The sequence below is a fragment of the Heterodontus francisci genome, chromosome 10, assembly GCF_036365525.1.
Source record: "Heterodontus francisci isolate sHetFra1 chromosome 10, sHetFra1.hap1, whole genome shotgun sequence".
In the NCBI taxonomy this organism is placed as follows: Eukaryota; Metazoa; Chordata; class Chondrichthyes; order Heterodontiformes; family Heterodontidae; genus Heterodontus; species Heterodontus francisci.
In genome coordinates, this window is record NC_090380.1 from 114,495,371 (window position 1) to 114,521,128 (window position 25,758).

The 25,758-nt window shown below is 44.7% G+C and overlaps 1 protein-coding gene across 1 annotated transcript in view; it reads right to left on the bottom strand.

Annotated features, from left to right (window-relative positions):
• Positions 1–273: 273 nt before the first annotated feature.
• Positions 274–25,758, bottom strand: part of LOC137374273 (lysozyme C, milk isozyme-like) — a 34,776-nt gene continuing 9,291 nt past the window's right edge. Inside the window, exons 3-4 of the mRNA XM_068040069.1 lie at positions 1,714–1,789; positions 274–340 (exon numbers count right to left, since the gene is read on the bottom strand). Of these exons, the coding sequence (XP_067896170.1) occupies positions 274–340; positions 1,714–1,789 (143 nt within the window). The remainder of the gene's footprint in view (positions 341–1,713; positions 1,790–25,758) is intronic.

Genomic DNA, 25,758 nt, shown 5'->3' on the forward strand with positions numbered 1-25,758 from the left:
TCACCTGTAGATCATGTCTACAACAGAGAACAACATTATCTGTTACTGAGCTAAACCAATTTCTTCAAGATAGGTCGTGGGTTCCAATCATTCGCTAATCAAATGCACAGAAAATGATTATATTACTTTCCGTATTTAATATCTCCAGAAAATGCAGGTTAGCCTATCATACCTTTACAGGAACTTTTAGCAATGTCAAGCTAACTACTAAATGCAACACATGCTATGAGTTGGGAACACCGAGCAAGTCCAATAAATGGGCTCTTTCACCCTTTACATATTACAGTCATCCAAAAAATTGCCAAGATTTCTGTTCTTGCATTTTTTCTTCCAGCCATACCTGCAAAGGAAAAGAGCATCAGACATGAGGGAACTACAGCAATGACCAATGCATGTCCCAGAAAACATTCATATTTCTTAATGGGTATCAGGGCTAAGGGCATTTTCCTGTCCAAGTTCTGTCCCTCCTCTCCTGATGGGATTGAACCAGGAATGGGGTACAGTTCTAATGATGCTGCCAAGGTGGAGAGTGCGAAAGGCCATTTCACAATGAGTCGATCACCTGCTCATGCTGGGTATGAGGATATAATACTAAACACTCCAGCAATGACTGGTGAAGAATTCACCATCGACAGACTGGTTTGCACCAGACATTTGAGAGCCGGTAATAAACTGAGAAAGCAAATCGGCTGAGCAACATTGACTGTGCATGGATTACTCCAATGCTCTCCTTCCATCTTGCAGCCCACATAAACTTTATCCCATTCAAAGCTCTGCTGCTAATATCCTGTACCATACCAAGTCCCACTCTCATATCACATCTGTTCTACATTGGCCTCCAGTCCCCCAACACCTCAAATTTAAAATTGTTGTCCAGGATGTCACCCGTCACTATCTCTATATGCATCTTAAGTGCAACATCAGCACTCCATCTGAACTCTCCATTTCAGTGACTGCGCAACCTTCATCCCATTATTGCTGGATGTGCCTTCAACCAATTTGACCAGACATCCAGAATTCCCTATCTATATCCCATCCACCTCGCCATTTTCTATTCCTCCTTGAAGGCTCTGCATCGTAACCATTTCTTTAGCAAACATTGTGGTCACCCCTCCATATATCTCCTTCTTTATTTCAAAGTTCACTTTTTTCTCATGCCTCTGTGGTACGTTGCTCTACATTTAAGATGGTATATTGTTGTTTGTCGTTCACAATGACCGACTAATAATCCAACTTCCTGCGCCCTTTGTGGTGAAATCTTATTGGTCCTACCTCATGAAGAGTCGAATGTGGCGAGCCCCTATTTTGGAATTTTCAGGCAATGCCCATTGATGGCCTATCCAGGTTTCATACTTTTGCATTTATTTTTATTTCTCACATGACATAATTGTTCACTGCAAGAAGTAGAACACTCAAATACCGGCTAAGAACTGAAAGCACTCATAGCAAGCCATGGTGTCACGTTTAGATACCAAGCCATTGATCAGTGAATGAGCCAATCAAGATTGGCTGCACTCCAACAGTGTTTTCAGGATGTCCAATGGAGAAAGGTGGGTGATTGTTCTAATGCATTGTCGCTGTGGCTCTTATTGACATTTTTTAAATCAAGGCTGCAGTTTTTGCAGACACCACCCTACAGGGCTTTATTGCTGCCAAATGCAAATGGTATTTAGAGGCAGCTAGAAGCAAGAAAGTAAATAAGATTTAACATACCAGGCATTCATTCCTTGGGGTGTCACTACCCTTTTCGCACACTGAATGTCATCTGTGATGTTATCGTTGATAAAATCTACAACGAAAAATACAATGTAGTATTTAAAGCAATTAGTTGAATGCTCATGTGTGAAAAGTGTGCTGACGATTGGGCTATGGTTTTTGATTTGGCAAAGATGGTTCTGTCTTTAAAAAAAATGCGGCTGGGCTCCAGATCCCCCAGAGTACACTAAATGCTTAATTTCTGCAAATATTTGTTTTCTCCGCTCTATTTCACAGTTGTGCAACATGATTGCTGAGATATAAAACCGCTCAGACAGAATTAGGTTCAGTTGAGGGAGTCGCTCGCAGTGGCATCAGTATTTACGAGAACCGCTGTGATTCAAGGTAGCTTCGTCCCAAATTGTACGAAACAGGTAAGAGAATCAGAATTTATTTGAACAGTTTTCTTCTTGCGGTTAGAAATTTAATGATATTCCCTCAATATTGTCCATTCTAAATATAAATTGAATGAATAGAATCATGCAGCACGGAAGGCTATCATATTCAGACGATCATGCCTGTGCCAGATAGAACTATCCAATTAATCCCACTTCCCATCTCTTTCCCCATAGCCCAAAAAATGGTTTCCTTTCAAATGTTTATCCAGTTCCTTCTTGAAAGTTACTATTGAACCAACTTCCACCACCCTTTCAGACAGCACATTGCAGATTGTAGCAAACTGCTGCCTCTCCCAAAATTCATTTTTCAATCCTTGTTGTGTTTGTCTTTTTCCCAATATTCTGTTGTAAATAACCAAGTGCAACTATATTACTGGTGTTGGTGATTACTAATTGATATTGAAATTCAGGAGCAGAAGGAGTCAGGAATTGGTACTTGGGAGAAACTGGGCACCGTCACAACCATTCTCCGCTGAAAATGGAGGTTAAAATGACCCATTTTCCAGGGCTACGTCCTGCACATGAGGGAACAGTTAAAACACAATGTCATATTGGAATGCAGTGGTTAAAGAAGAAGGCTCGGCGCTACTTTCTCAAGAATAATTAAGTAAGAGGGCCTTGCCAGCAACGCCCACATCCCGAGAATTAAATTACATTTTATTCCAAGCGGCAATTTCAGGTGACACTGCCTTTACCAAATGGGAGTGACCCATCCCCCATACTAGCTCCATAAAGTACCCTGATCAGAGGCAAAGGCAAACCGCTAGATGAGATGCCCACTTAAGATCCACTGCCACCATGTTAAAGAGGGTACTCCAGGCACAGTAATTCATGGTGGCAACAGATGAACTTGAAAAGAACTGTCTAAAACATTGCTGCCAGCAGACAGTGAGAGAGATGATTTTTGACTGGTACCTGGAAGAGAATTAATTTACATTTCTCTCATGCACTGCGACAGTATTAACCAATCCAGATGTAAATATTGAATCGTTTTCAATTCCCAGCATCCACCTGCAATGCTAAAACATAGGCCCCATGAATTTGGCAGTGGAACCAGTACCTGTGTGTAGAATAGGCACAGGCCAACCCACTGATACATAAGAAACTAGGAAATAAGAGCTGGAGTAGACCTTATAGCTCCTTGTGTCTGTTCATTATTCAAGAGGATTATGGCTGATCTGCTACATTAACTCCACTTGTCCATACTATCCCCATTTGCACTGATTCCCTTAGAGCCCAAAATTCTGACAATCACAATCCTGAATGTGCTCAACAACTGAGCATCAAGAGCCATCTGAGATAGAGCATTCCAAAGATTCACAACCCTCTGAGTGAAGAAATTTCTCCTCACCACAGTCCTCCATTTGACTGCTTTGCACCTGACGTACTTGCTAAGTTTGGGCACAACACCTGTCATTTTCTACAGCGTTATTTACATGATGTTGAGCAGATCAGTCAGTGGTAATCAATGCCACTTTGCCGTATTTTCTTATCACATATTGTTAAATCAATGCAAAGTTTTGTTTTCTCGGCCCCGTCTTACAAAATCGGTTTCTCTTTTTTTGTTCCAGAATTTTATTGCAGGAGCTTTGCCAAAAAGGAGAAACACGAGCCATATTTCCAGATTCGAGCAGACTTGTTTAAAGTCTACTTTGTGTGATTACCAACAAGATGAAGACTTTTATCATTCTCAGTGCCCTGTTCACGGTGCCAATATGTCCGTGGCCAAACACAAAATGCGAAATGGCCTCTATTTTAAAAAAGCTTGGGTTTGAGGGCTATAGGGGCTACTCTCTGTCCGACTGTAAGTCTCATATTCTCTGCACTTGTAGATTATAGCTGAATGTCCTCTCCTCACCAATCTTTAACCACTCTTTCCTTTTGTACTGCTTTCTTTACATCTTATTCAGTTTTAGTGACACAATTTGTAATTTTTCTTGATGATTTTAGTTGTTAAGCATACTGCTTGGTGTAAAGATGAGGCACACTGACCAGAAGGCTTTAGTCTCAGCACAGGGCTGTGCTCAACTGATCTCAGCTAATGGTGCACTAGAATTGGCCTCAGCATGCTGGGCGATAGAGGGAGAAACAGAGTAAGCATGAGCTACCAGTGACCTCTTGCTAGAGCTGCAAACATCCAGAGGGGAAAATGCCCATCCTTCAAATGACCTAGCAATTGCCTTCCTTCTAAAAGCCACTCTTTAATATGCCTAATCTACTTTCCCAAACTAGCTCAGAAAATAGCAGCAAGCACTGTCTTGCAAAGATTTCCCTGAAGGTCCTGCTTTTTAATCTAAGAACAAACTCTTTCACCGCTCTGCTCAAGCCCAATCTTCTTGTGATTGGTTCAAGCATGATCCAGGAATTCGAATTGACTGGGTTGCACACTCTTCCTTTCTAGAAATGTCTCCAATGTGCTGTTGTCACCTCCATCCTTCATTTATGTGTTTTTCAGTTATATTTAAATTGATGCATCCTTCTTTATTTATTCATTCATGGGATGTGGGCATCGCTGGCTCGGCCAGCATTTATTACCCATCCTTAATTGCCCTTGAGAAGGTGGTGGTGAGCTGCCTTCTTGAACTGCTACAGTCCTTAAGGTGTAGGTACATCAAAGTGCAGTTATGAAGGGAGTTCCGGGATCTTGACCCAGCGACAGTGAAGGAACAGCAATATAATTCCATCAGGATGGTGTGTAGCTTGGAGGGGAACTTGCAGGTGGTGATGTTCCCATGCATCTGTTGCTCTTGTCCTTCTAGGTGGTATAGGCTCATAAGGTGCTGTTGAAGGAGCCTTGGTGAATTGCTGCAGTACATCTTGTAGATGGTACACACTGCTGCCACTATGCATTGGTTTGTCATTTTTACACCCGCAGAGAGAATGCAATGGAAGTATACAGAGCAGGCAGAAGGTGACATCAATTAGCATGCAATGCTGCTTTGTCACACTAGTGCTGCCATTTGGAGCTCAAAGCTCCAACTAATACCCTCCTTATCATTCCTATTCCACAAAAGCAACAGCCAGTAATCCATCTGCAAAATCTAGATGAAGAGGAACAAGCCCAAACCGAACAGAATACTACAACCCATAGAAACGGAAAACCAAGCCAACAACCCAGACTTCCTCCGAAGACTACTGATCATCCCAGATAGATTACAACCAGAGCACGGACAGTTGTCGAACGTCTGATGAGTCTGAATCCGTAAAGTCGTAGACTTGCTGAGAGAGAGTGGTAGAGAAGTCATACATGTATATATGTTTGGAAAACTGTTGGATAAAGACTTGGGGGAAGATGTAGTATAAGGATGTAAAGGGTTAATACTGCAGACAGTGAGACGCCCCTCCAACTGTACGAGCAATGATGTAACAGTAACATGAGATCGGCTTGAGAAGAAGAAGGTATAGCAGCATGAAGGATGCTAGCTTAGGTGGCTTGTGGAGAGTGTATATAGTAACTGTAAATAATAGTTGTTAGTTAACCTTTACCCGAGTCTAGACTTTCTCTAGAACACCCTACAATTCTACTAATACAAAAATAACTAAACCCAACAGATTAGGCCATTCAGCCCCTTGATTCTGCTCCCAGCATTCAGTTAAATCATGGGTGATCTGTATCTTCACTTCATTTACTCACCTATCCCTTAATACCCTTACCTAACAAAAATCAATCTCAGTTCCAGAATTTTCCACTGACCTGCAAGCTTTACAGCTTTATGGGGGAGAGAGAGTTTTAGTTTGCATTTTTTGTCAGAACACCCACAACATGCAAGTTTCACCACACACTAGGTTTCATTATTATAATAAACGAACCCTTCTCAAAACCAAGTGGTTTCTGAACTCAGCACTGCCCCTCAATTGCAAATGGCACTGACAGAAATTGAACGGGTCCTCAGCCTAGGAGTGCGTGGGGAGAGTGGCAGAAGAGAAAAAGGGACAGAAAGTGGCTAAGCTACTGCAGACGAACTCCAATGGAGCTTGTCAGGAGGTGCAATGTGAATGGCATTTTCACGATAACACACAAACATGTTTTTGCCTCCCTAGGGGTGTGTACTGTTATGTATTCACCGGAGCATACGAAAAGAGAACTTGGGGGCAAGCTGGGAAGTAAAAGGACTGCGGCTTCACGCTACAGGATTTTTCAGACCATCATAGACTGGTGGAATGGGCGTGAGAGAGGTTGTAATGGTGAGTGATTCAATACATCATTGAACAAAAGATGAAGTTTCACTTCTCTCCTAGGATCCAGTTTATTAACTGTTTTCATGCTGCCAATGTTAGCTTGAAAAGGTGGTGATGGACTTTCTCTTTACATTGCTGTAGTTCTTGGGTGGATGGAAGTCCCACAATAGAGGAAGAGAGACTTTCATTTATACAGCACCATTCACGACCTCAGGTAATCCCAAAGATCTCTGCAGCCAGTAAAATACATGTTGAATTGTGGTCACTGTTGGAATGTAGGAAATTCAGGGAGCTGATTTGCAGACAGGGTATGGTAACATAAGTGGGTATGTTACTGGACTAGTAATCCAGGGACCCAGATTGATGCTTGGGAGTCATGGATTCAAATCTCACCACAGCAACTGGTGAATTAAAGGTTAGTTAATAAATAATTCTCGAATAAAGTGCTGGGGCAGTATCTTACCACCTTAGTTTTTGTCGAAGCCTCAGGACTGTTTTCAGGTCCCAATGAGCAAAGCAAAGAAAACCAATTCAGACCCTGCCTCCAGGCTCCCTGACCAATTAGGGCGAGTGGGCAGGATGACACGCCCATTCTGTCAAAGCAAAGATTTCTTTTAAAGGTACAAGGCATGTTTCAGAAAAGCTCACCAGCACTTGAATTTTTGAGGCTGCTCCCCATGTCTCTCACTCTTACTGGTGGGGTCTGAGGGCTACAGTGAGGTGAGCTCTCCCAAGGATGTGAAGACGAGGACAACCTCTCCAACTAATCAGGCAAGGAAGGAAGTGGATGAGGAAGTCAGTAGCAAAGGTGTGAGCCCTCCAAGCTGGAGAGAGTGCACCAAGAGAATCCAGGACCTCAGGAGGGCATGACAGGTGAATGGCATTACACTATCTGGTGCTAAGCCCCATACTTTGACTTGCCCAGCATTCTCCAGCACAGCACTCTGTGCTTGCTGCTCCACTCATTTCTCTCTCTCTGGGCGCTTCACAGCCCCATCTGACCAGACAACACTCGTACATACCCTCAGCCTATTGCTCTCGCGTACCCATGCCTCACAGTCACCCTCCACAAATGTTGTCCTTCTCACCTCTCCACACAAGCTATTGCAATCACTCACAAATCCTTGAATTCTGTCCTTGCAGGAGGAGACCACACAACTTGGCGAGAGGAAGAGGTGCAGCATGGTGAGAAGGTGGGTGGGGGCTGGCCCTCAGTATCAGGCATCTTGTCAGGCATTGGAAAGGCATGCCCCTGCTCCACTGTTCCAGGAGGACACAGATGTCAGCAATAGACCTGTTGTGAGAGCCTGAGGCGCTGGTGCTCAGACTGGTTCAGAGAGCTGGTCCTCTGCCTATAGACGCTGTGTTGGGGGCATCACCTCCTTCAGGTGTCCATCCCCTCTGCCTTGCGGAGGGGCATGTGAATGAGGAGAAGACAGTTTTTTTGTTCTGGGATGTGAGTGTCACTGGCAAGGCCAGCATTTATTGCCGATCTTTAATTGCCCTTGAGAAGGTGATGGCAAGCCAGCTTCTTGAACTGCTGCAGTCCACATACACTTGCTACACCCACTGTAGCGGTTTCATGCAACTGAGTGGCTTGCTAAGCCATTTCAGAGGGCAGTTGAGAGTCAACCTCATTGCTCTGGGTCTGGAGTCACATGTCGGCCAGACCAGGTAAGGATGGCAGATTTTCTCCCCTATAGACCCCCCAATAGCAGCAGAGACATGGAGGAACAGATTGGGAGGCAGATTTTGGAAAGGTGCAGAAGTAACAGGGTTGTTGTCATGGGTGACTTCAAGTTCCCTACTATTGATTGGAACCTCCTTAGTGCAAATAGTTTGGATGGAGCAGTTTTTGTCAGGTGTGTCCAGGAAGGTTTCCTGACTCAATATGTAGATAGGCCAACGAGAGGGGAGACTATGTCGGACTTGGTGCTTGGCAACGAACCAGGCCAGGTGGCAGATCGCTCGGTGGGAGAGCATTTCGGTGATAGTGATCACAACTCTCTGACCTTTACTATAGTCATGGAGAGGGACAGGAGCAGACGGGATGGGAAAATATTTAATTGGGGGAGGGGGAATTACAATGCTATTCGGCAGGAACTGGGGAGCATAAATTGGGAACAGATGTCACGACAGAAATGTGGAGGTTGTTTAGGGAGCACATGCTGCGACTGCTGGATAGGTTTGTCCCGATGAGGCAAGGAAGGGATGGTAGGGTGAAGGAACCTTGGATGACAAGAAATGTGGAACAGCTAGTCAAGAGGAAGAAGGAAGCTTACTTAAGGTTGAGGAAGCAAGGATCAGACAGGGCTCTAGAGGGTTACAAGGTAGCCAGGAAGGAACTGAAGAATGGACTTAGGAGAGCTAGAAGGGGACATGAAATAGTCTTGGCGGTTAGGATTAAGGAAAATCCCAAGGCGTTCTACACTTCTGTGAGGAACAAGAGGATGGCCAGAGTGAGGGTAGGGCCGATCAGGGATAGTGGAGGGAACTTGTGCCTGGAGTCGGAGGAGGTAGGGGAGGTCCTAAATGAATACTTTGCTTCAGTATTCACTAGTGAGAGGGACCTGGTCGTTTGTGAGGACAGCGTGGAACAGGCTGATATGCTCGAACAGGTTGAGGTTAAGAGGGAGGATGTGCTGGAAATTTTGAATGATATGAGGACAGATAAGTCCCCGGGGCCAGACAGGATATACCCAAGGATATTACAGGAAGCGAGGGAAGAGATTGCTGCGCCTTTGGCGATGATCTTTGTGTCTTCACTGTCCACTGGAATAGTACCGGATGATTGGAGGGTGGCAAATGTTGGTCCCTTGTTCAAGAAAGGGAATAGGGATAACCCTGGGAATTATAGACCAGTCAGTCTTACGTCGGTTCTGGGAAAATTATTGGAGAGGATTCTGAGAGACAGGATTTATGATTATTTGGAAAAGCATGGTTTGATTAGAGACAGTCAGCATGGCTTTGTGAGGGGCAGGTCATGCCTCACAAGCCTTATTGAATTCTTTGAAGATGTGACAAAACACATTGATGAAGGAAGAGCAGTGGATGTGGTGTATATGGATTTTAGCAAGGCGTTTGATAAGGTTCCCCATGGTAGGCTCATTCAGAAACTAAGGAGGCATGGGATACAGAGAAAGTTGGCTGTCTGGATACAAAATTGGCTGGAAGTCAGAGGGTGGTAGTAGATGGAAAGTATTCAGCATGGAGCTCGGTGACCAGTGGTGTTCCACAAGGATCTGTTCTGGGATCTCTGCTCTTTGTGATTTTTATAAATGACTTGGATGAGGAAGTGGAAGGCTGGGTTAGCATGTTTGCCGATGACACGAAGGTTGCTGGAGTTGTGGATAGTGTGGAAGGCTGTTGTAGGTTGCAACGGGACATTGACAGGATGCAGAGCTGGGCTGAGAAGTGGCAGATGGAGTTCAACCTGGAAAAGTGTGAAGTGATTCATTTTGGAAGGTCGAATTTGAATGCAGAATACAGGCTTAAAGACAGGATTCATGGTAGTGTGGAGGAACAGAGGGATCTTGGGGTCCATGTCCATAGATCGCTCAAAGTTGCCACCCAAGTTGATCGGGTTGTTAAGAAGGCGTATGGCGTGTTGGCTTTCATTAACAGGGGGATTGAGTTTAAGAGCCGCGAGGTTATGCTGCAGCTCTATAAGGCCCTGTTCGACCACACTTGGAATATTGTGTTCAGTTCTGGTTGCCTCATTATAGGAAGGATGTGGAAGCTTTAGAGAGGGTGCAGAGGAGATTTACCAGGATGCTGCCTGGACTGGAGGACATGTCTTACGAAGAAAGATTGAGGGAGCTAGGGCTTTTCTCATTGGAGCGAAGAAGGATGAGAGGTGACTTGATAGAGGTGTACAAGATGATGAGAGGCATAGATAGAGTGGATAGTCAGAGACTTTTTCCCAGGGTGGAAAGGGCTATCACCAGGGGGCATAATTTTAAGGTGATTGGAGGAAGGTTTCGGGAGATGTCAGAGGTAGGTTCTTTACACAGAGAGTGGTGGGTGCGTGGAATGCGCTGCCAGCGGTGGTCGTAGAAGCAGATACATTAGGGGCATTTAAGCGACTCCTGGATAGGTACATGGATGATAGTAGAATGAAGGGTAGGTAGTTAGTTTGATCTTGGAGTAGGTTAAATGTTCGGCACAACATCGTGGGCCGAAGGGCCTGTACTGTACTGTTCTATGTTCTATGTTCTATGTTCTATGAAGGACATTAATGAACTAGCTGTGTGTTATGATAATCTGGTGGTTTCATGATCATTAATAACATAACTAGCATTTTATTCCAGATCTATTAATCGAATTTAAAACTAGCCCAGCAGGAACTGAACTTACTCACCACAGTATTAGTCCAGACCTCTGGATTACTAGACCAGTAAATCTACCACTCTGTTACCATTCCCCTGTTGCTGCTGTTTGGTGTTCCTGCTGCTACTGGTGCATTTATCAGTGATAAGCCCTCTGCACTTTAGGGAAGGAAACCTGTCGTCCTTACCTGGTCTGGCCGATATGCAACTCCAGACCCAGAACAATGTGGTCGACTCTTAACTGTCCTTTGAAATGGCCAGCAAGCCACTCAATTTATCAAAACTGCTATAAGAGCAATTAGGACTGGCCAACCAATACTGACCTTGCCAGCAACAAACACATCTTGTGAATGATTGAAAATAATCCCACGAACAGCAATGTGATAATGACCACATAATCTGTATTTTGTGCTGATAGGTTAAAGGACCGGGACATGGGGGAGCTCTTTGTCAAAATAGTGCCGTGAGATCTTTTACATCCACCTGAGAAGGAAGATACAGCTTTGGTTTAACCTTTCATTTGCAAAACACCTCCCTCAGTATTGCACTACAGTGTTCTCCTGGATTATGGGTTCAAGCTCCCTAACAACGAATCTTGTGACTCAGAGCTGACAGTGCGACTACTGAGCTACAGTTGACACCTATGATGTTCAAAAAGAAACAGGAGAGTATATAATTAAACCCAACCCCGACAAAGACATGTTTTTAGTGCATCCAATGGCACATCATCTGGGATTACTATCCTAGGACTTTCTAACTGTATCAGAATACATCTCAAATGTGGACATCCAATATTTGAGGACTGCTTCAAGTATAAACATTGTTGAGCCCCTCGCTCCCATACTGTGAAGGTCTCCTGGAAGTGGAATGGAACAGTCAATAATTAAAGACTACCTCTTTAAATAAATTAGTGTTGCACAGCCAGTGAGTGACCACTTGGCCTTATTATCTTAGGGCTTTCTAACTCCATCAGCATACGTTTTATCCACATGCATTCAACTGATTGACTTTAATATCACATTGCATCTTTCTTTGTAGATTTTATCTGTAAGGATATTGGAGATACCATTCTGCGATCGAAAAGGGCGATGGCATCCCAAGATATGTATTCCAAGTACGTTTAACATTTTTTACATTTCTGCCTTTAGTTGTCTCTAAATATAATTTGCATTTTGGGGGTAACGGAGCCCAATTGGTCAGTGTCTGCAAACACTCCAACTTTGCAGAAAGAACCACAGATCTATAGAAAAATTACAGCACAGAAAGAGGCCATGCAGCCCATCGTGTCTGTGCTGGCCGAAGAAAATAGCCGCCCAATCTAATTCCACCTTCCAGCACCTGGTCCATGGCCTTGCAGGTTACAACACTTCAGGTGCATATCCAGGCACTTTTTAAAAGAATTGAGGGTTTCTGCCTCCACCAATATTCCTGGCAGTGAATTCCAGACACCCATCACCCTCTGGGTGAAAACATTTCTCCTCATGTCCCCTCTAATCCTTCTACCAATCACCTTAAATCTGTGCCCCCTGGTAATTGACCTCACTGCTAGGGGAAACAGGTCCTTCCTATCTACTCTTTCTAGGCCCTTCATAATTTTGTACACCTGAATTAAGACACCCCTCAGCTTCCTCTGTTCTAAGGAAAACAACCCTAGCCTATCCAATCTTTCCTCATAGCTGAAACTTTCCAGCCTGGCAACATTCTTGTAAATCTCCTCTGTACTCTTTCCAGAGCAACCACGTCCTTCCTGTAATGTGGCGACCAGAACTGTAAGCAATACTCCAACTGTGGCCGAACCAGCGTTTTATACAGATCCCTGCTTTTGAATTCTATACCTCGGCCAATAAAGGAAAACATTCCATATGCCGTCTTCACCACTTTATCTACCTGTCCTGCCACCTTTAGGGACCTGTGGACATGCACTGCAAGTTCGCTCACTTCTTCTACCCCTCTCAATATCCTCCCGTTTGTTGTGTATTCCCTCACTTTATTTGTTCTCCCCAAATGCATTACCTCACACTTCTCCAGATTGAATTCCATTTGCCACTTTTACGCCCATTCAACCAAACCAGTGATATCATTCTGGAGTCTACAGCTATCCTCTTCACTATCAGCTACAAGGCCAATTTTTGTGTCATCAGCAAATTTCCCAATCATGCCTCCCACGTTTAAGTCCAAATCATTAATATATACCACAAAAAGCAGGGGACCCCACACTGAGCCCTGTGGATCGCCACTGGAAACAGCTTTCCATTTTACAAAAACATCCATTGACTACTACCCTTTGCTTCCTGTCACTGAGCCAATTTTGGATCCAACCTGCCACATTCCCCTGTATCCCATGGACTTTCATTTTACTGACCAGTCTGCCATGCAGGACCTTGTCAAATGCCTTACTAAAATCCATGTAGACAACATCCACTGCACTACCCTCATCAATCCTCCTTGTTACTTCCTCAAAGAATTCAAGCAAGTTAGTAAGACATGACCTTCCCTTAACAAATCCAAGCTGACTGTCCCTGATCAATTCGTGTCTTTCTAAGTGGCAGTTTATCCTGTCCCTCAGAATTGATTCTAATAATTTACCCACCACCAAGGTCAGGCTGTCTGGCCTATAATTATTTGGCCTATCCCTTGCACCCGTTTTAAACAATGGTATAACTTTTGCAGACCTCCAATCCTCTGATACCTCACCTGTATCCAGTAAGGATTTGAAGATGATCCTCAGAGCATCTGCTATTTCCTCCCTGGCTTCCTTTAGCAGCCTGGGATGCAATCCATCTGGCCCTGGTGATTTATCCACTTTCAAGGATGTCAGACCCTCGAGTACTTCCTCTCTCCTTATGCTAATCGTATCTAATATTTCACACTCCTCTTTAACTACAATGTCTGCATCATCCCTTTCATTTGTGAAGACAGAGGCAAAAAACTTATTAAGAACCCTGCCCACATCATCTGCATCCATGTGTAAGTTCCCTTGTATGTCTCTGATCTTAGTAATCCTCTTGCTCTTAATGTAATGATAAAACATCTTTGGATTTTCCTTGATTTTACCTGCAAATATTTTTTCACGTCCTCGCTTTGCCTTTCTAATTTTGTTTTTTACTTCACCGCTGCACTTTCTATACTCCTCTGGGCTTTCTAAAGTATTAAGTTTTTTGTGATCGTCATAAGATTTCTTTTTCAGCTTCAACTTACCCTGTAAGCCTCTAGATAACCAAGGGGCTCTAGATTTGGCAGTATCACCCATTATCTTTGTGGGGACATGGCTACACTGTGCCTGTAGAATCTCACGTTTGAATGCCTCCCACTGGTTTGCACTGATTTTCCTTCCAGTAACTGTATCCAGTCCACTTTCACCAGATCGCCTCTCCGTTTCGTAAAATTTGCTTTCCCCCAATTTAGAACTTTAACTCCTGTTTTATCTTTGTCCTTTTCCATGATTATGCTAAAACTAACTGTATTATGATTGCTATCTCCAAAATGGTCACCCACTGCTACTTGTCCAGCTTCATTACTAAAGACTAATTCTAGAATTGTGTCCCCTCTCGTTGGCCTTGTCATGTACTGGCTAAAAAAGTTCTCTTGAATGCAGTTCAAGAATTTTGTGTCCTCTGTGCCCTTCATACTGTTTGTTTCCCAGTTGATATTCGGGTAGTTGAAATCTCCAACTATTATTGCCCTTTTTTTTACACTCAGAAATTTGCCTACATATTTGTTCCTCTATCTCCCTCCCACTATTTGGGAGTCTATAGTACACTCCTGGTAGTGTGGCTGCCCCTTTTTTATTTCTGATCTCCACCCATATGGCCTCATTTGATGATTCATTTAACATATTATCCCTCCTCAAAGCTGTTATTGATTCCTTAACTAATAATGCTACACCCCCTACTTTTTTATCCCCCTCTCTAATCCGCCTGAAAACTCTATATCCAGCTTCTCTGTATTTACCCTGTCCCTTTATCCTTTTAAATTCCTTGATTAAACCGCCCCTCAACTTTCTAAACTCAGGGGAATACAAGCCAAGCTTGTGCAAGGAAATGGAGAGGCAAAAAGATTTCCAGATGTGATACCAAGATGGTGAAGTGTATGTCCACCAATAGTTGAAACTGGGGTAATAGTAATGGATTAGATTAGACAGATAGAAAGGGCCATACAAATCGCAGAATTTAAATACAAGGATAAGAATCTTAAATTTGAGGCATTGACAAACTGGAAGCCAGTGTAGGTCAACAATGATGGGTGTTATGGGTGAGTGGGACAGGCTTGGTATGTTATAAGGTGTTGGCAGCAAAGTTTTGGATGAGATAAAGTTTATCTCAGGTAGAAGATGAGAGGAAAGCATTGTGCTAATCCTTGTTGCTCAGCCTATTTGCTTTCCCAGTCCAGCGCTGGCTGTCAAATGTCTGATGCAAACCAGTCTGTTGATGGTGAACTCTTCACCAGTAGCTACTGGAGTGTTTCGCGTTGTATCCGCACACCCAGCATGAGCAAGTGATCGACTCATTGTGAAATGACCTTTCACACTCGCTGTCTTGGTTCACACATGGTGAACGACTGCTTCAATGAACTGCTGGTCACCTGACAGCATCATTAGAACTGTACCCAATTCCTGGTTCGATCCCACCAGGAGGGACAAAACTTGGACAACAAAATGCCCTTATCCCCCAGTACCCATAAAGAAATATGAATGTTTGCCGGGACACATGTTGATCATTGCTACAGTTCCTTCATATCTGATGCTCTTTTCCTTTTCAGGCGTGGCTGGGTGTTTGAGTGTGAGACGCTGGATCTGACCCATTTTCTCGATGAGTGTAATATGCAAGAAGGTTGACCCGCGGTTCGATAGATCTTTCCAAGTTTCTCGATGAGTGTCAGTTCAATGACGAAAACATTTGATTGGACCCGCTTGCTGCACCCAACTCATTGCATGTGTTGCATTTACTGGTTTGCTTGATATTGCCAATTGTTCAGTAAAGGTGTGATAAGCTAAGCTGCATTTCTGAACATATTAAATATATAAAATTATATAATCACTTTCTGTGCATTTGAATATTGAATAATTGGATCCCACTGTCATCTATTCACCGTCGTGAAGGATCTGATTTATTTCATTAAGAGAAACGCTGTTCTCTGTTGTGGATGTCATGCAGGGCCCCACCCACCAAGAATGAGGCACATTAATTTTGCCACATAAACATTGATTTTTAAACTGTTACTGGAGTAAAGAAATAAGTTGCTTTTTAAAAGAAAGCAACACAAGACCCTTGACTGGAAAGACATTTTCATATTTACAGACAGTGTTTAAAAGGGACAAAAGACCATTACCTGATACATTCAATCTACAAAGGACTTTTGATTACCAGACGTTGAAGGTGGGCAAGCTAGCATTCCAAGTTGACTGCCAAGATGGCCGAATACACAAACAGACGTGGTCAGACCAGTTTAGTCACATGACTAACTGGCTGTTGGAGGTTTTTTTAAAACTTGCCACAGAGAATTTGAACTCAGAAAGCTGTTTGCTCCTGGACAGAAAATACCTCTCATGGCTGGCTTGCCACAGCCTCTCCTCTCTGCTTTCATCTCATTCTCACCAGCTTTGGAATCCATTGAAGACATATGAACCCCGAGAGAGAAAGGTCTCCGACAGTGAACAACGTTTAAGAAGAATACTGGGCCCCAATGGAAAGCAAGAATTACCTTCAAGTAAGAACTGCCTACAAAAGGACTACAGCGAGCTCAAAGTCCAGTAACAAAAAACCCTCTTCAGAGATTGCCTCAAATCTCTCCACTATTTTTCTTCTGCTCTTTTCTGTCTCTATTTGCATGCGCGTATCGCGTAAGCATGCTAGCGTGGGGCGCGACGTGTATCCATAGGCATTAACCAAATTAGAGTTTAAGTTTAAGTTTTAATAAATTTCACTTTTACTTGTCCATAGATCACTGAAGGCAGCAGCATAGGTAGATAAGGTGGTTGGGAAGGCATATGGAATACTTGCCTTTATTAGCTAAGGCATGGAATATAAGAGCAGGGAGGTTGTGATGGAGCTGTATAAAATGCTAGTTAGGCCACAGCTGGAGTACTGTATACAGTTCTGGGCACCACACTATAGGAAGGATGTGATTGTACTGGAGAGGGTGCAGAGGAGATTCACCAGGATGTTGCCTGGGCTGGAGCATTTCAGCTATGAAGACAGACTGAAAAGGCTAGGGTTATTTTCCTTAGAACAGAGAAGGCTGAGGGGGGACCTGATAGAGGTATACAAAATTATGATGGGCATTGATAGGTTAGATAGGAAGAGACCTTTTCCCTTAGCGGAGGGGTCAATAACCAGGGGACTAGGGTAAGGGGCAGGAGGTTTGGAGGGGATTTGAGGAAAAAAAATTTCACCCAGAGGGTGATTGGAATCTGGAATACACTGCCTGAAGAGGTGGTCGAGGCAGGAACCCTCACATCCTTAAAGAAGTATTTAGATGAGCACTTGAAACGCCATAGCATACAAGCCTATGGGCCAAGTGCTGAAAAATGGGATTAGAATAGTTAGGGCTTGATGGCCGGCACAGACACGATGGGCCGAAGGGCCTGTTTCTGTGCTGTATGACTCTATGACTCTATGACTTTTCTTCTTTAAAACTAAGAAGGCCTGTTTGTACTCATTTCTTTGCCTTATATTTGGAAAGCGATGAACAAGTATTCACCAAGGGAGAGCTCAAAACACAGTGTGTTTAAAAATTAAATCCTGTTACAATAATACCAGGTGAAGGCTGAGAAAGACCCCTAGACACCTTTCTCACCTGGTCGTAACATAGACATAATATACCCATGATACCATGTCAGTGTGGAGATGTAGTCTCAGATTTTATCTGGGCGATGGGTGTCTAGACCTGTGGCAAAAGCACCAGTGAGAACCCTGTGTTGCCCCTCCTGTGTGAGGCCCGCCAAATCAAATGCTAAGTAGGCACTTACTTGGACAGTGGTGGGCCTTCCACATTTTTAACTGAACAGCACTGGTGGAGCATCTGCTCCAGCCCTAGGAGCAGCACTGGATCCAGGCCACAGGTAAATCAGGGCGGGGGAGGTTTCGCATGGGTTGGGGTCATGGGGGAGGGGGTGTAAGGGTGTCAGCAGCAAAGGTGTTAGTTCTCAGCGCGCCCCCTCTTCCTGTTGCTGGGACCCTCGTTCAGGCACTGTGTCTTTTAACGAGGGACCCCCCCCCGCACTCCCCTGTGTAGCCCTCAAGCAAACCCCCACGGTTTTTCATTTCGTGCTCCCCATGCGGCAACAGGCCCGTCTGCTGCTCTGCTAATTGTGGTGGCGGCAAGATGAGGCGCTTAATTGGGCATTAATTGTCCATTTAATGGCCTGAATTGGTGGCAGGGCACGACGGTCATTCAGAGGCCTTCCCGCCCCAGAATTGATTTCGGCGGAGGTGGGAAGATGGCGGGGTCCCCCCCCCCCACCCGATTACATGCTTTCCCCACCTCCAAACTCGATGCAGGGAGAGCATAAAATACCCCTTGTATTGTATTGGATTGAGAGAAACAGGTCTGTAAGGTCCAGTCTTTCCAAATGTGCTACATTAACTGTGTTGCTTCAGGCACTGTGGGTGGTACTAATATTAATAATGGTAGTACTTCAGTCTCGCTGAACTAGAATCTAACAATTAGCCACACTTTCCAGCCCTGTTCAGCATCCAGTGATCACTGCTTCAAAACTCGATATGTGCATATCAGCACAGGAAGTTTCCTTGAGGGTTCTCCTGATTGGTTGCCATAAATTTGGCATAAACTCCAGATAAACTATGTAAACAGAACTTCTGCCAATCTTCTGCCAAATTAGCCATGGATGATCGAGAGAAGCCCTGATGAAATTTCCAGCCTAGCTGAGGATCGGTTGAGGTTTAACACAGTTGAATATCCTGCCAACATCCAGTGATTATGATCAAGCAGGAAGAATAATCCTGAGTCCTCTCACACAAAGGAAAAAACCAGAATCTGTGGAATTGTCACAAGCTCAAGTCACCACCTCCAAAGCAAGGAAGGGATAAGCGTTTTGGGGGGGAGATGAAACTGCCTCATGTTGGGTATCAATTGTAAATCCATCTTCATCAGCGCATTGTAGAATTAGTTTCATTTCTCACGAGCAATCAGATCTTTCCATCTGATGTAGTAAAGTGCACTTCATTCCTATTGAGACACTTAACAACAGGTCACAGAGCAGAGAGTCAGCGAGGGCAACATGAATTGGTGTGATGATATCATTGGCAAAGACATCGGCTACTACTAATTATTTCCAAATTTGTCAACTAACAGTTGACGCAAAGAAAAAGAACGAACTGAACATCTGTGGAATAGCAGGTAGAGTGAATGAGACCTGTTGGACAGTGTGACTAGGGCCTGAGGCCTACTTACAACCTTCTTCAAGATAGTGTCATTAATACTGGATCTTGTTACAATGAGAGGCTGCCATGGTAACCGTTAAGCTCCAGCCTTGTCCTGATTCCTTTCATTGCTTGTAATCCATTTTATTGTGTATGGCACAGTGATGCCAAGAACAAATACTGCTTTTTAACACTTCTGGCTGTGATTTTACAGCTGTGTGCTACCAATAGACAAAGGCAGCAAATATCATGCCTCCAGTGTTTAATTCCCTACACATTTCACACACGTTTCTAACCTTTACATTCTTACAGTCACTAAAGCCCGAAGGGTAAGTGGATGGAACATCTAAAAGCTCAGAGGAGGTAGAACCATGGGGCTGATTTTCTGATCACCGGGGCTGGTGATTTAGATGATTGAAGGATGTTGAATTTGACCATTACACTCGTTTCCATTTCTGGCCGACCACCAGTGCTGATAGTTCTCACACACAATGTGCAAGGGGTTTATTTGAATATCTAATTTTATCTTAATTATATACAAATAGGACCTTGTTGCAATTTTCACCTTAACTTACCTGAATTCAGATCTGGGAAAAGTGCTCGCTTCTGTGGAGTGGCTGCCTTATTTAAATGGCAACATTAGATTAGATTAGATTAGAGATACAGCACTGAAACAGGCCCTTCGGCCCACCGAGTCTGTGCCGAACATCAACCACCCATTTATACTAATCCTACACTAATCCCATATTCCTACCAAACATCCCCACCTGTCCCTATATTGCCCTACCACCTACCTATACTAGTGACAATTTATAATGGCCAATTTACCTATCAACCTGCAAGTCTTTTGGCTTGTGGGAGGAAACCGGAGCACCCGGAGAAAACCCACGCAGACACAGGGAGAACTTGCAAACTCCACACAGGCAGTACCCGGAATCGAACCCGGGTCCCTGGAGCTGTGAGGCTGCGGTGCTAACCACTGCGCCACTGTGCCACTGGGTCATCTAACCCCCTATCCTAGATGGTCGGGGGTGTGTGGGGGGGTAGATTGGGGGTGTGGGGGTAAATTCTTAAAGAAGTTGGAAGCCCAGCTGACAGCAAACGAGCTTTCTTCTGGTGTAACTGGGGCAGTTTGGGGCTGTTCACATAGCCAACTCTGGAGAAACGGGTCACGAATTATAATATTAAAATGAAGCTGTGTTCCTCAGACTTTAGCAGCCATTTAGATTTAACAGCTAGGCTGTTAAATCCAGGACTTGGGAATCCTGGCTGCTGGAAAGAGGAGAGACTGGCTGGATCCAGCAAGATATTGTCTTCCCAGTGCTGCATGTGGTAAGGTCATCGACCTGAAACATTAACTCTGCTTCTCTCTCCACAGATGCTGCCTGACCAGCTGAGTATTTCCAGCATTTCCTGCTTTTACTTCCTCCCAATCTGGCTGACTGCCAGGCAGGGAATGGAGTAAAGAAAATTCATCTGTGAAGTGCATGGTGACCGAGATAGAAAGCACCATAGTCAGCCCCTGTTGTGAGTCACTTGGTACACAACGCTAATCTCTTGGAAGGGACAGAGTTTAATTATCGACTGTCCCCTTCAGTTTCCAGGAGAGCTTTGCATGAATGGGCCTTTGAAGAAACCCAGATACATAGCCCATCTTTATGATGAGTGATTTGTGATGAATCAGAGAGTCATTGACTGTGCATAGCTACAGACTGCTGTCAAGATAGGTTTCAAGATGGCAGGCCATGCACAGCGGAATGGAATTTCACCTCAGATATATGAACATTTGTAGACTCTGGGATGCTAAGAATGTGACACCTAAAATAACTTATCTATGATGTAGAACACAGAAACAGACTATTGTGCCCAACTGGCTAACAGTGCTGCTCATGCAACCCTCCTCCCACCTTACTTCAGCTCACCCGATTAGCATATCCCTCTATTCCTTTCTCCCTCTTGCGTTTATCAATTGCCTTTAAGTGCATCTGTACTCAACTCAGACTGGAAAGAAGAGATACAGGTAAGTTTAAGTTCTTCCTATCTTCTTGCTTGAAAGTTGGCCTTTCTGTGAGGATAGCATGTGGGGTGGAGTGGGGGGGTGGTGTGGGGGGAGTTATTTTGAGGGAAGGGTAAAAACAGGTGCTAAGTGGGTGCAGTGCTAATAAGACACACCTTTTTGAAAGCCTGGATTTAGCTGGCGACTTTGGGGCTAATTACTGATTACCATGATTTAAACATGCCCAGGGGTGGGGGTACTAAACTGGTGACATGGACAGTCAGCACTCGGGTGCTGATCAGGAAGAATCATGAAGCAGTACATGTAGCCTCTGTGCACGCACTGCCACTGAAGGTGTAGAGTGCGCTGTCTGACACACACAGCAGCACACTGGAGTGTAGCTCAGCAACAGAGTGAAATTCATAGAGTCATAGAGAGATACAGCACCAAAACAGGCCCTTCGGCCCACCGAGTCCGCGCCGACCATCAACCACCCATTTACACTAATCCTACATTAATCCCATGTTTCCCCTCTCACATCCCCACCTTCCCTCAATTCTCCTACCACCTATCTACACTAGGAGCAATTTATTTACAATGGCCAATTTACCTATCAACCCGCAAGTCTTTAGCATGTGGGAGGAAACCGGAGCACCCGGAGGAAACACACGCGGTCACAGGGAGAACTTGCAAACTCCACACAGGCAGTACCCAGAGCCGAACCCGGGTCGCTGGAGCTGTGAGGCTGCAGTGTGAGCATGTGCAGTTTCTTGGATGTGGCACTGGACGTCCTGGTGGAAAGAAAGAAAAACTTGCATTTATATAGCGCCTTTAATGACCTCACAACAACACAAAGCACTTTACAGCCAATCAAGTACTTTTGAAGTGTAGTCACTGTTGTAATGTAGGAAACACGGCAGCTAATTTCACACAGTAAGATCCCAAGCGCAGTAATTTGACAATGACCAGATAATCTGATTTTTGTGTGATGTTGATTGAGGGATAAGTATTGGCAAGGACACCAAGAGAACACACCTGCTTTTCTTCAAAATAGTGTGATGGGGTTTTGTACCCCTACCTGACAGGGCAGATAGGGCCTCAGTTTAAACATCTCACCCAAAAGACGGCACCTCCAACAATGCAGCACTCCCTCAGTACTGTGTCAGCCTTGATTTATGCATTCAAGTTCTGGAGTGGGACTTGAACCCACAACCTTTCTAACTCAGAGGTGAGAGTGAGCCACAGAGGCAACTAATGTAGCAGGTGTGGGAGGAGACTGCCCAGGAGGTCCCAGCCAGGAGCATTGCCCCAGGACATAGCTCCAGTGCTGCAGAAATTTAATGATTTGACATGACTGATCAAGATAAAATCCCCGCTCACAAACACGCCACTAAATAACCTCAGCACACTTCATCCACCATCAGCAAATTATGCACCTATATTCATACACTATTGCATCCTTCTCAGGTAGAACTTATGCCCCATCTAGTACCTCTTCTCATGTGGGGCATCGCACACACACAACACACCTGCCAAAACACTCATTCACAATCCCCACTTGTTCTCTTCCAGGCCAAGGTAGCACATAACAGGCAGCAGCAGAACCTGACTGGGGAAGAGAAAGCACAGTTTGAGAGTATTCCCCTTGAGAAGGCAGTGCTGACTGTGAACAGGAGGGGAGTGGCAGACCCCATAGGCTGGGGGCAAAGCAGGGTGAAATCTCACCTGGAGATATGTGGCCACTGCAGCTTCCTTGCCAGATGAACAACAATTCCTGATCCCTCACCATCCAAACCCATTGCAGGCTCTCAGGAAGAAGATCCACTTCACTCTGTGGAGCAAGTTGAAAAGGAGTAGCAGTCACCTCACTCCCGAAGGAAAAGGAGGTGAAGGAGGAAGAGGTTGAGGAAGAATACACATGTCAGTGGCTATCGCTGCTCCAGACACTAGCTCAGAGATTGGCACAATGTGTAACTTAAAGGCTAGCTTTGAAATGTGATCATCACAGTGGGTGCACTGGACTCCAGTGGGCAACAGCCACAATTTGCAGAAGAGGCATCACAGGTTCCCCGAGCCGGGGGCAAGGTTCCATACTAGTTCTGCAGTCAAGGAGTTGGTTGGCAACCTTGCAGGGTTAAACTTCAGAAGAAGGTTGATGGTTGACACTCAGTGTGATAGACAGCCTGCCTGAAAGCTTCCAGATCATGGTTTGGGCATGGAGGATTCCTTCTCCAGCTTGGCCTGTGGCTGGGTGCAGAGCCTGGAACCCATCCTCTACAGCATGGAGAGGCTGGTCAATTCCATCCAGCAACCTGTAGAGCTTGATATCATGCAGCATCCGATGACTGAGGGCTCAGCTTCCACTGCAGTCAATGCAACTTCCATGGAACGGCAAACTGCTGCAATGGAGGCTCAGGCAGCTGCCACGGTGGCTCTAGGCTGGAAGGGGATTTCAGACTGTCTCCGATGCCCAAAGACCATGTCCCCCAGCAGACCACAGGGCTGGCTGGACAGACGCCCCGAAACAGCGGCGTGGGAATCATGAACAGGAATGTACTGACCTCTCTCCAAATGGCAGCATTGTTGTCCCTCCCCCTGCCACTTCACAATTGCCCTTGCAGTTGCCTGTCAGCCAGGTGACCTAACCTGCTGAAGACAATGCTGAGATGGTGCAGCCTGGGCAAAACCATCACAGCCCACAGCCTTTTGAGGGCATCCCAGGAGGACATCGGAACTACCCTCCAGATTCTCAGATTGATGGCATAGTGGCAATGTCACTGGACTAGTAACATAGAGGGGCAGGCTAATGTCCTGCGGTCACAGGTTCAAATCCCACTGTGACAGCTGGTGGCATTTAAATTCAATTAATTAATTAAAATCTGGAATTAAAAGCTAGTCTCAGCAATGGTGCCATGAAAACTTTCATTTATTTTCATGAAAATCCATCTGGTTCACTAACTCACTTGAGGGAAGGAAATCTGCCGTCCTTGCTTGGTCTGGCCTACATGTGACTCCAGACCCACAGCAATGTAGTTAACTCTTAACTGCCCTCTGAAGTGCCGAGCAAGCCATTCAGTTCAAGGGCAATTTGGGATGGGCAACAAATGCTACCAATGCCCACATTTCAGGATTTTGTTTTTAAAGCAGCCACCCACCTAACCTGCTGATGTCACTTGTGTAGCCTATCGTAGAAACACTAGAACAGTGAAGAGCATTTATAAATAACCATTAAAGGTTAGCATCAGGTAAATATAGGTGCTGTTGGTTGTGCATTGTGTTTATTGTTTATTTTTGCTGCAGATAAATAGCAATTATGGTAATTGGGCAGTGGTGAAATTTGTGTGTTTTGCTTTATTTGGTCTTCACGGGAAAGGGTCTGAAAGGAGTAAGTGCAGGTCGTAAACTTCCTGATAGATCCTCAGTCTTGAAAAGTAAGGCATGTGACAACAATGCTCCAAAATCTTATGGTGAAGGATGTGTTTGAAAAGTGTTCTTCAATTAGATGGCAGCAAGCGTCCCTCCCAGGTGTGGGCCATATACTTGGAACCTTCTGGTGCTCCCCCTGCTCCCCCTCACCATCATCCTCCTCTTCTTACCCTGGTGACTCCTCGGACATAAGAACATCAGAAATAGGAGCAGGAGTAGAGCATTCAGCCGCTCGAGCCTGCTCCACCATTTAATATGATCTTGACTAATGTTCAACTTCAACCATCTTACCTGCTCCCCACATTGAAAATCCTCAATGATGGAGTATTCACAATCCTCCAGGATTCCAAGGATTCACAACCCTCTGAGTGAAGAAATTTCTCCTCATCTCAGTCCTAAATGATCGGCCTCTTATCCTGAGACTGTGCCCCATGTTCTAGATTCCCCAGCCAGGGGAAATAACCTCTCAGTATCTACCCTGTCATGCCCCGTCAGAATCTTGCATGTTTCAATGAGATCACCTCTCATTCTTCTGAACTCCAGAGAGCAAAGCCCATTTGACTCAGCCTCTCATCATAGGACAACCCCCTCATCCCAGGAACCAATCCAGTGACTCTCCTTTGTACCGCCTCCAAGGCAAGTATATCCTTCCTCAAATGTGGAGACAAAAACTACACACAAAAGCTCTCATCATAGCCCTATACAATTGTAGCATTTCCTTATTCTTGTACTCCAATCCCCTTGCAACAAGGGCCAACATGCCATTGACCTTCATAATTAAGTCTGACCCTCTAGCACAATTGCTGGTGGATCTCTGGCCTCTCATGATCACTGGATTGTACAACATGCAGAAAGTCAGCACAAATTTGGAGCCCATCTTGTCCTCATACCTCCCTCCTCCAGCAGATGGGCTTTGCACTAAAGGTGCACCAAACTAGGATTGCTCAAGACCCCATCTTGGCCACTCTTTAGCATCTGAAGTATCTGGGGAAAATAGCCCAGGAAAAGGTACCAAAAATCTCCTATTGACAAGAACCAATGATGGTCTTGCACTTACCCTTGCATTATACCAGTTAAAATGCTCTCGATTGACACATTCCAAGTTTGGAAAGACGGAGACTATAATTACACTGTAAAACAAATACCGCAGATGTCAGGGAAATCTGACTAAAAACAGAACATTCTGGAAAGATTTGACAGGTCAATGATTGGAAGATTTTTCTTCCAATGGACTGAGATTCAGTGGTGTGGGTATCAGTTGACTGCAATGGGTCATAAGGTAGCCTTCACCTCTC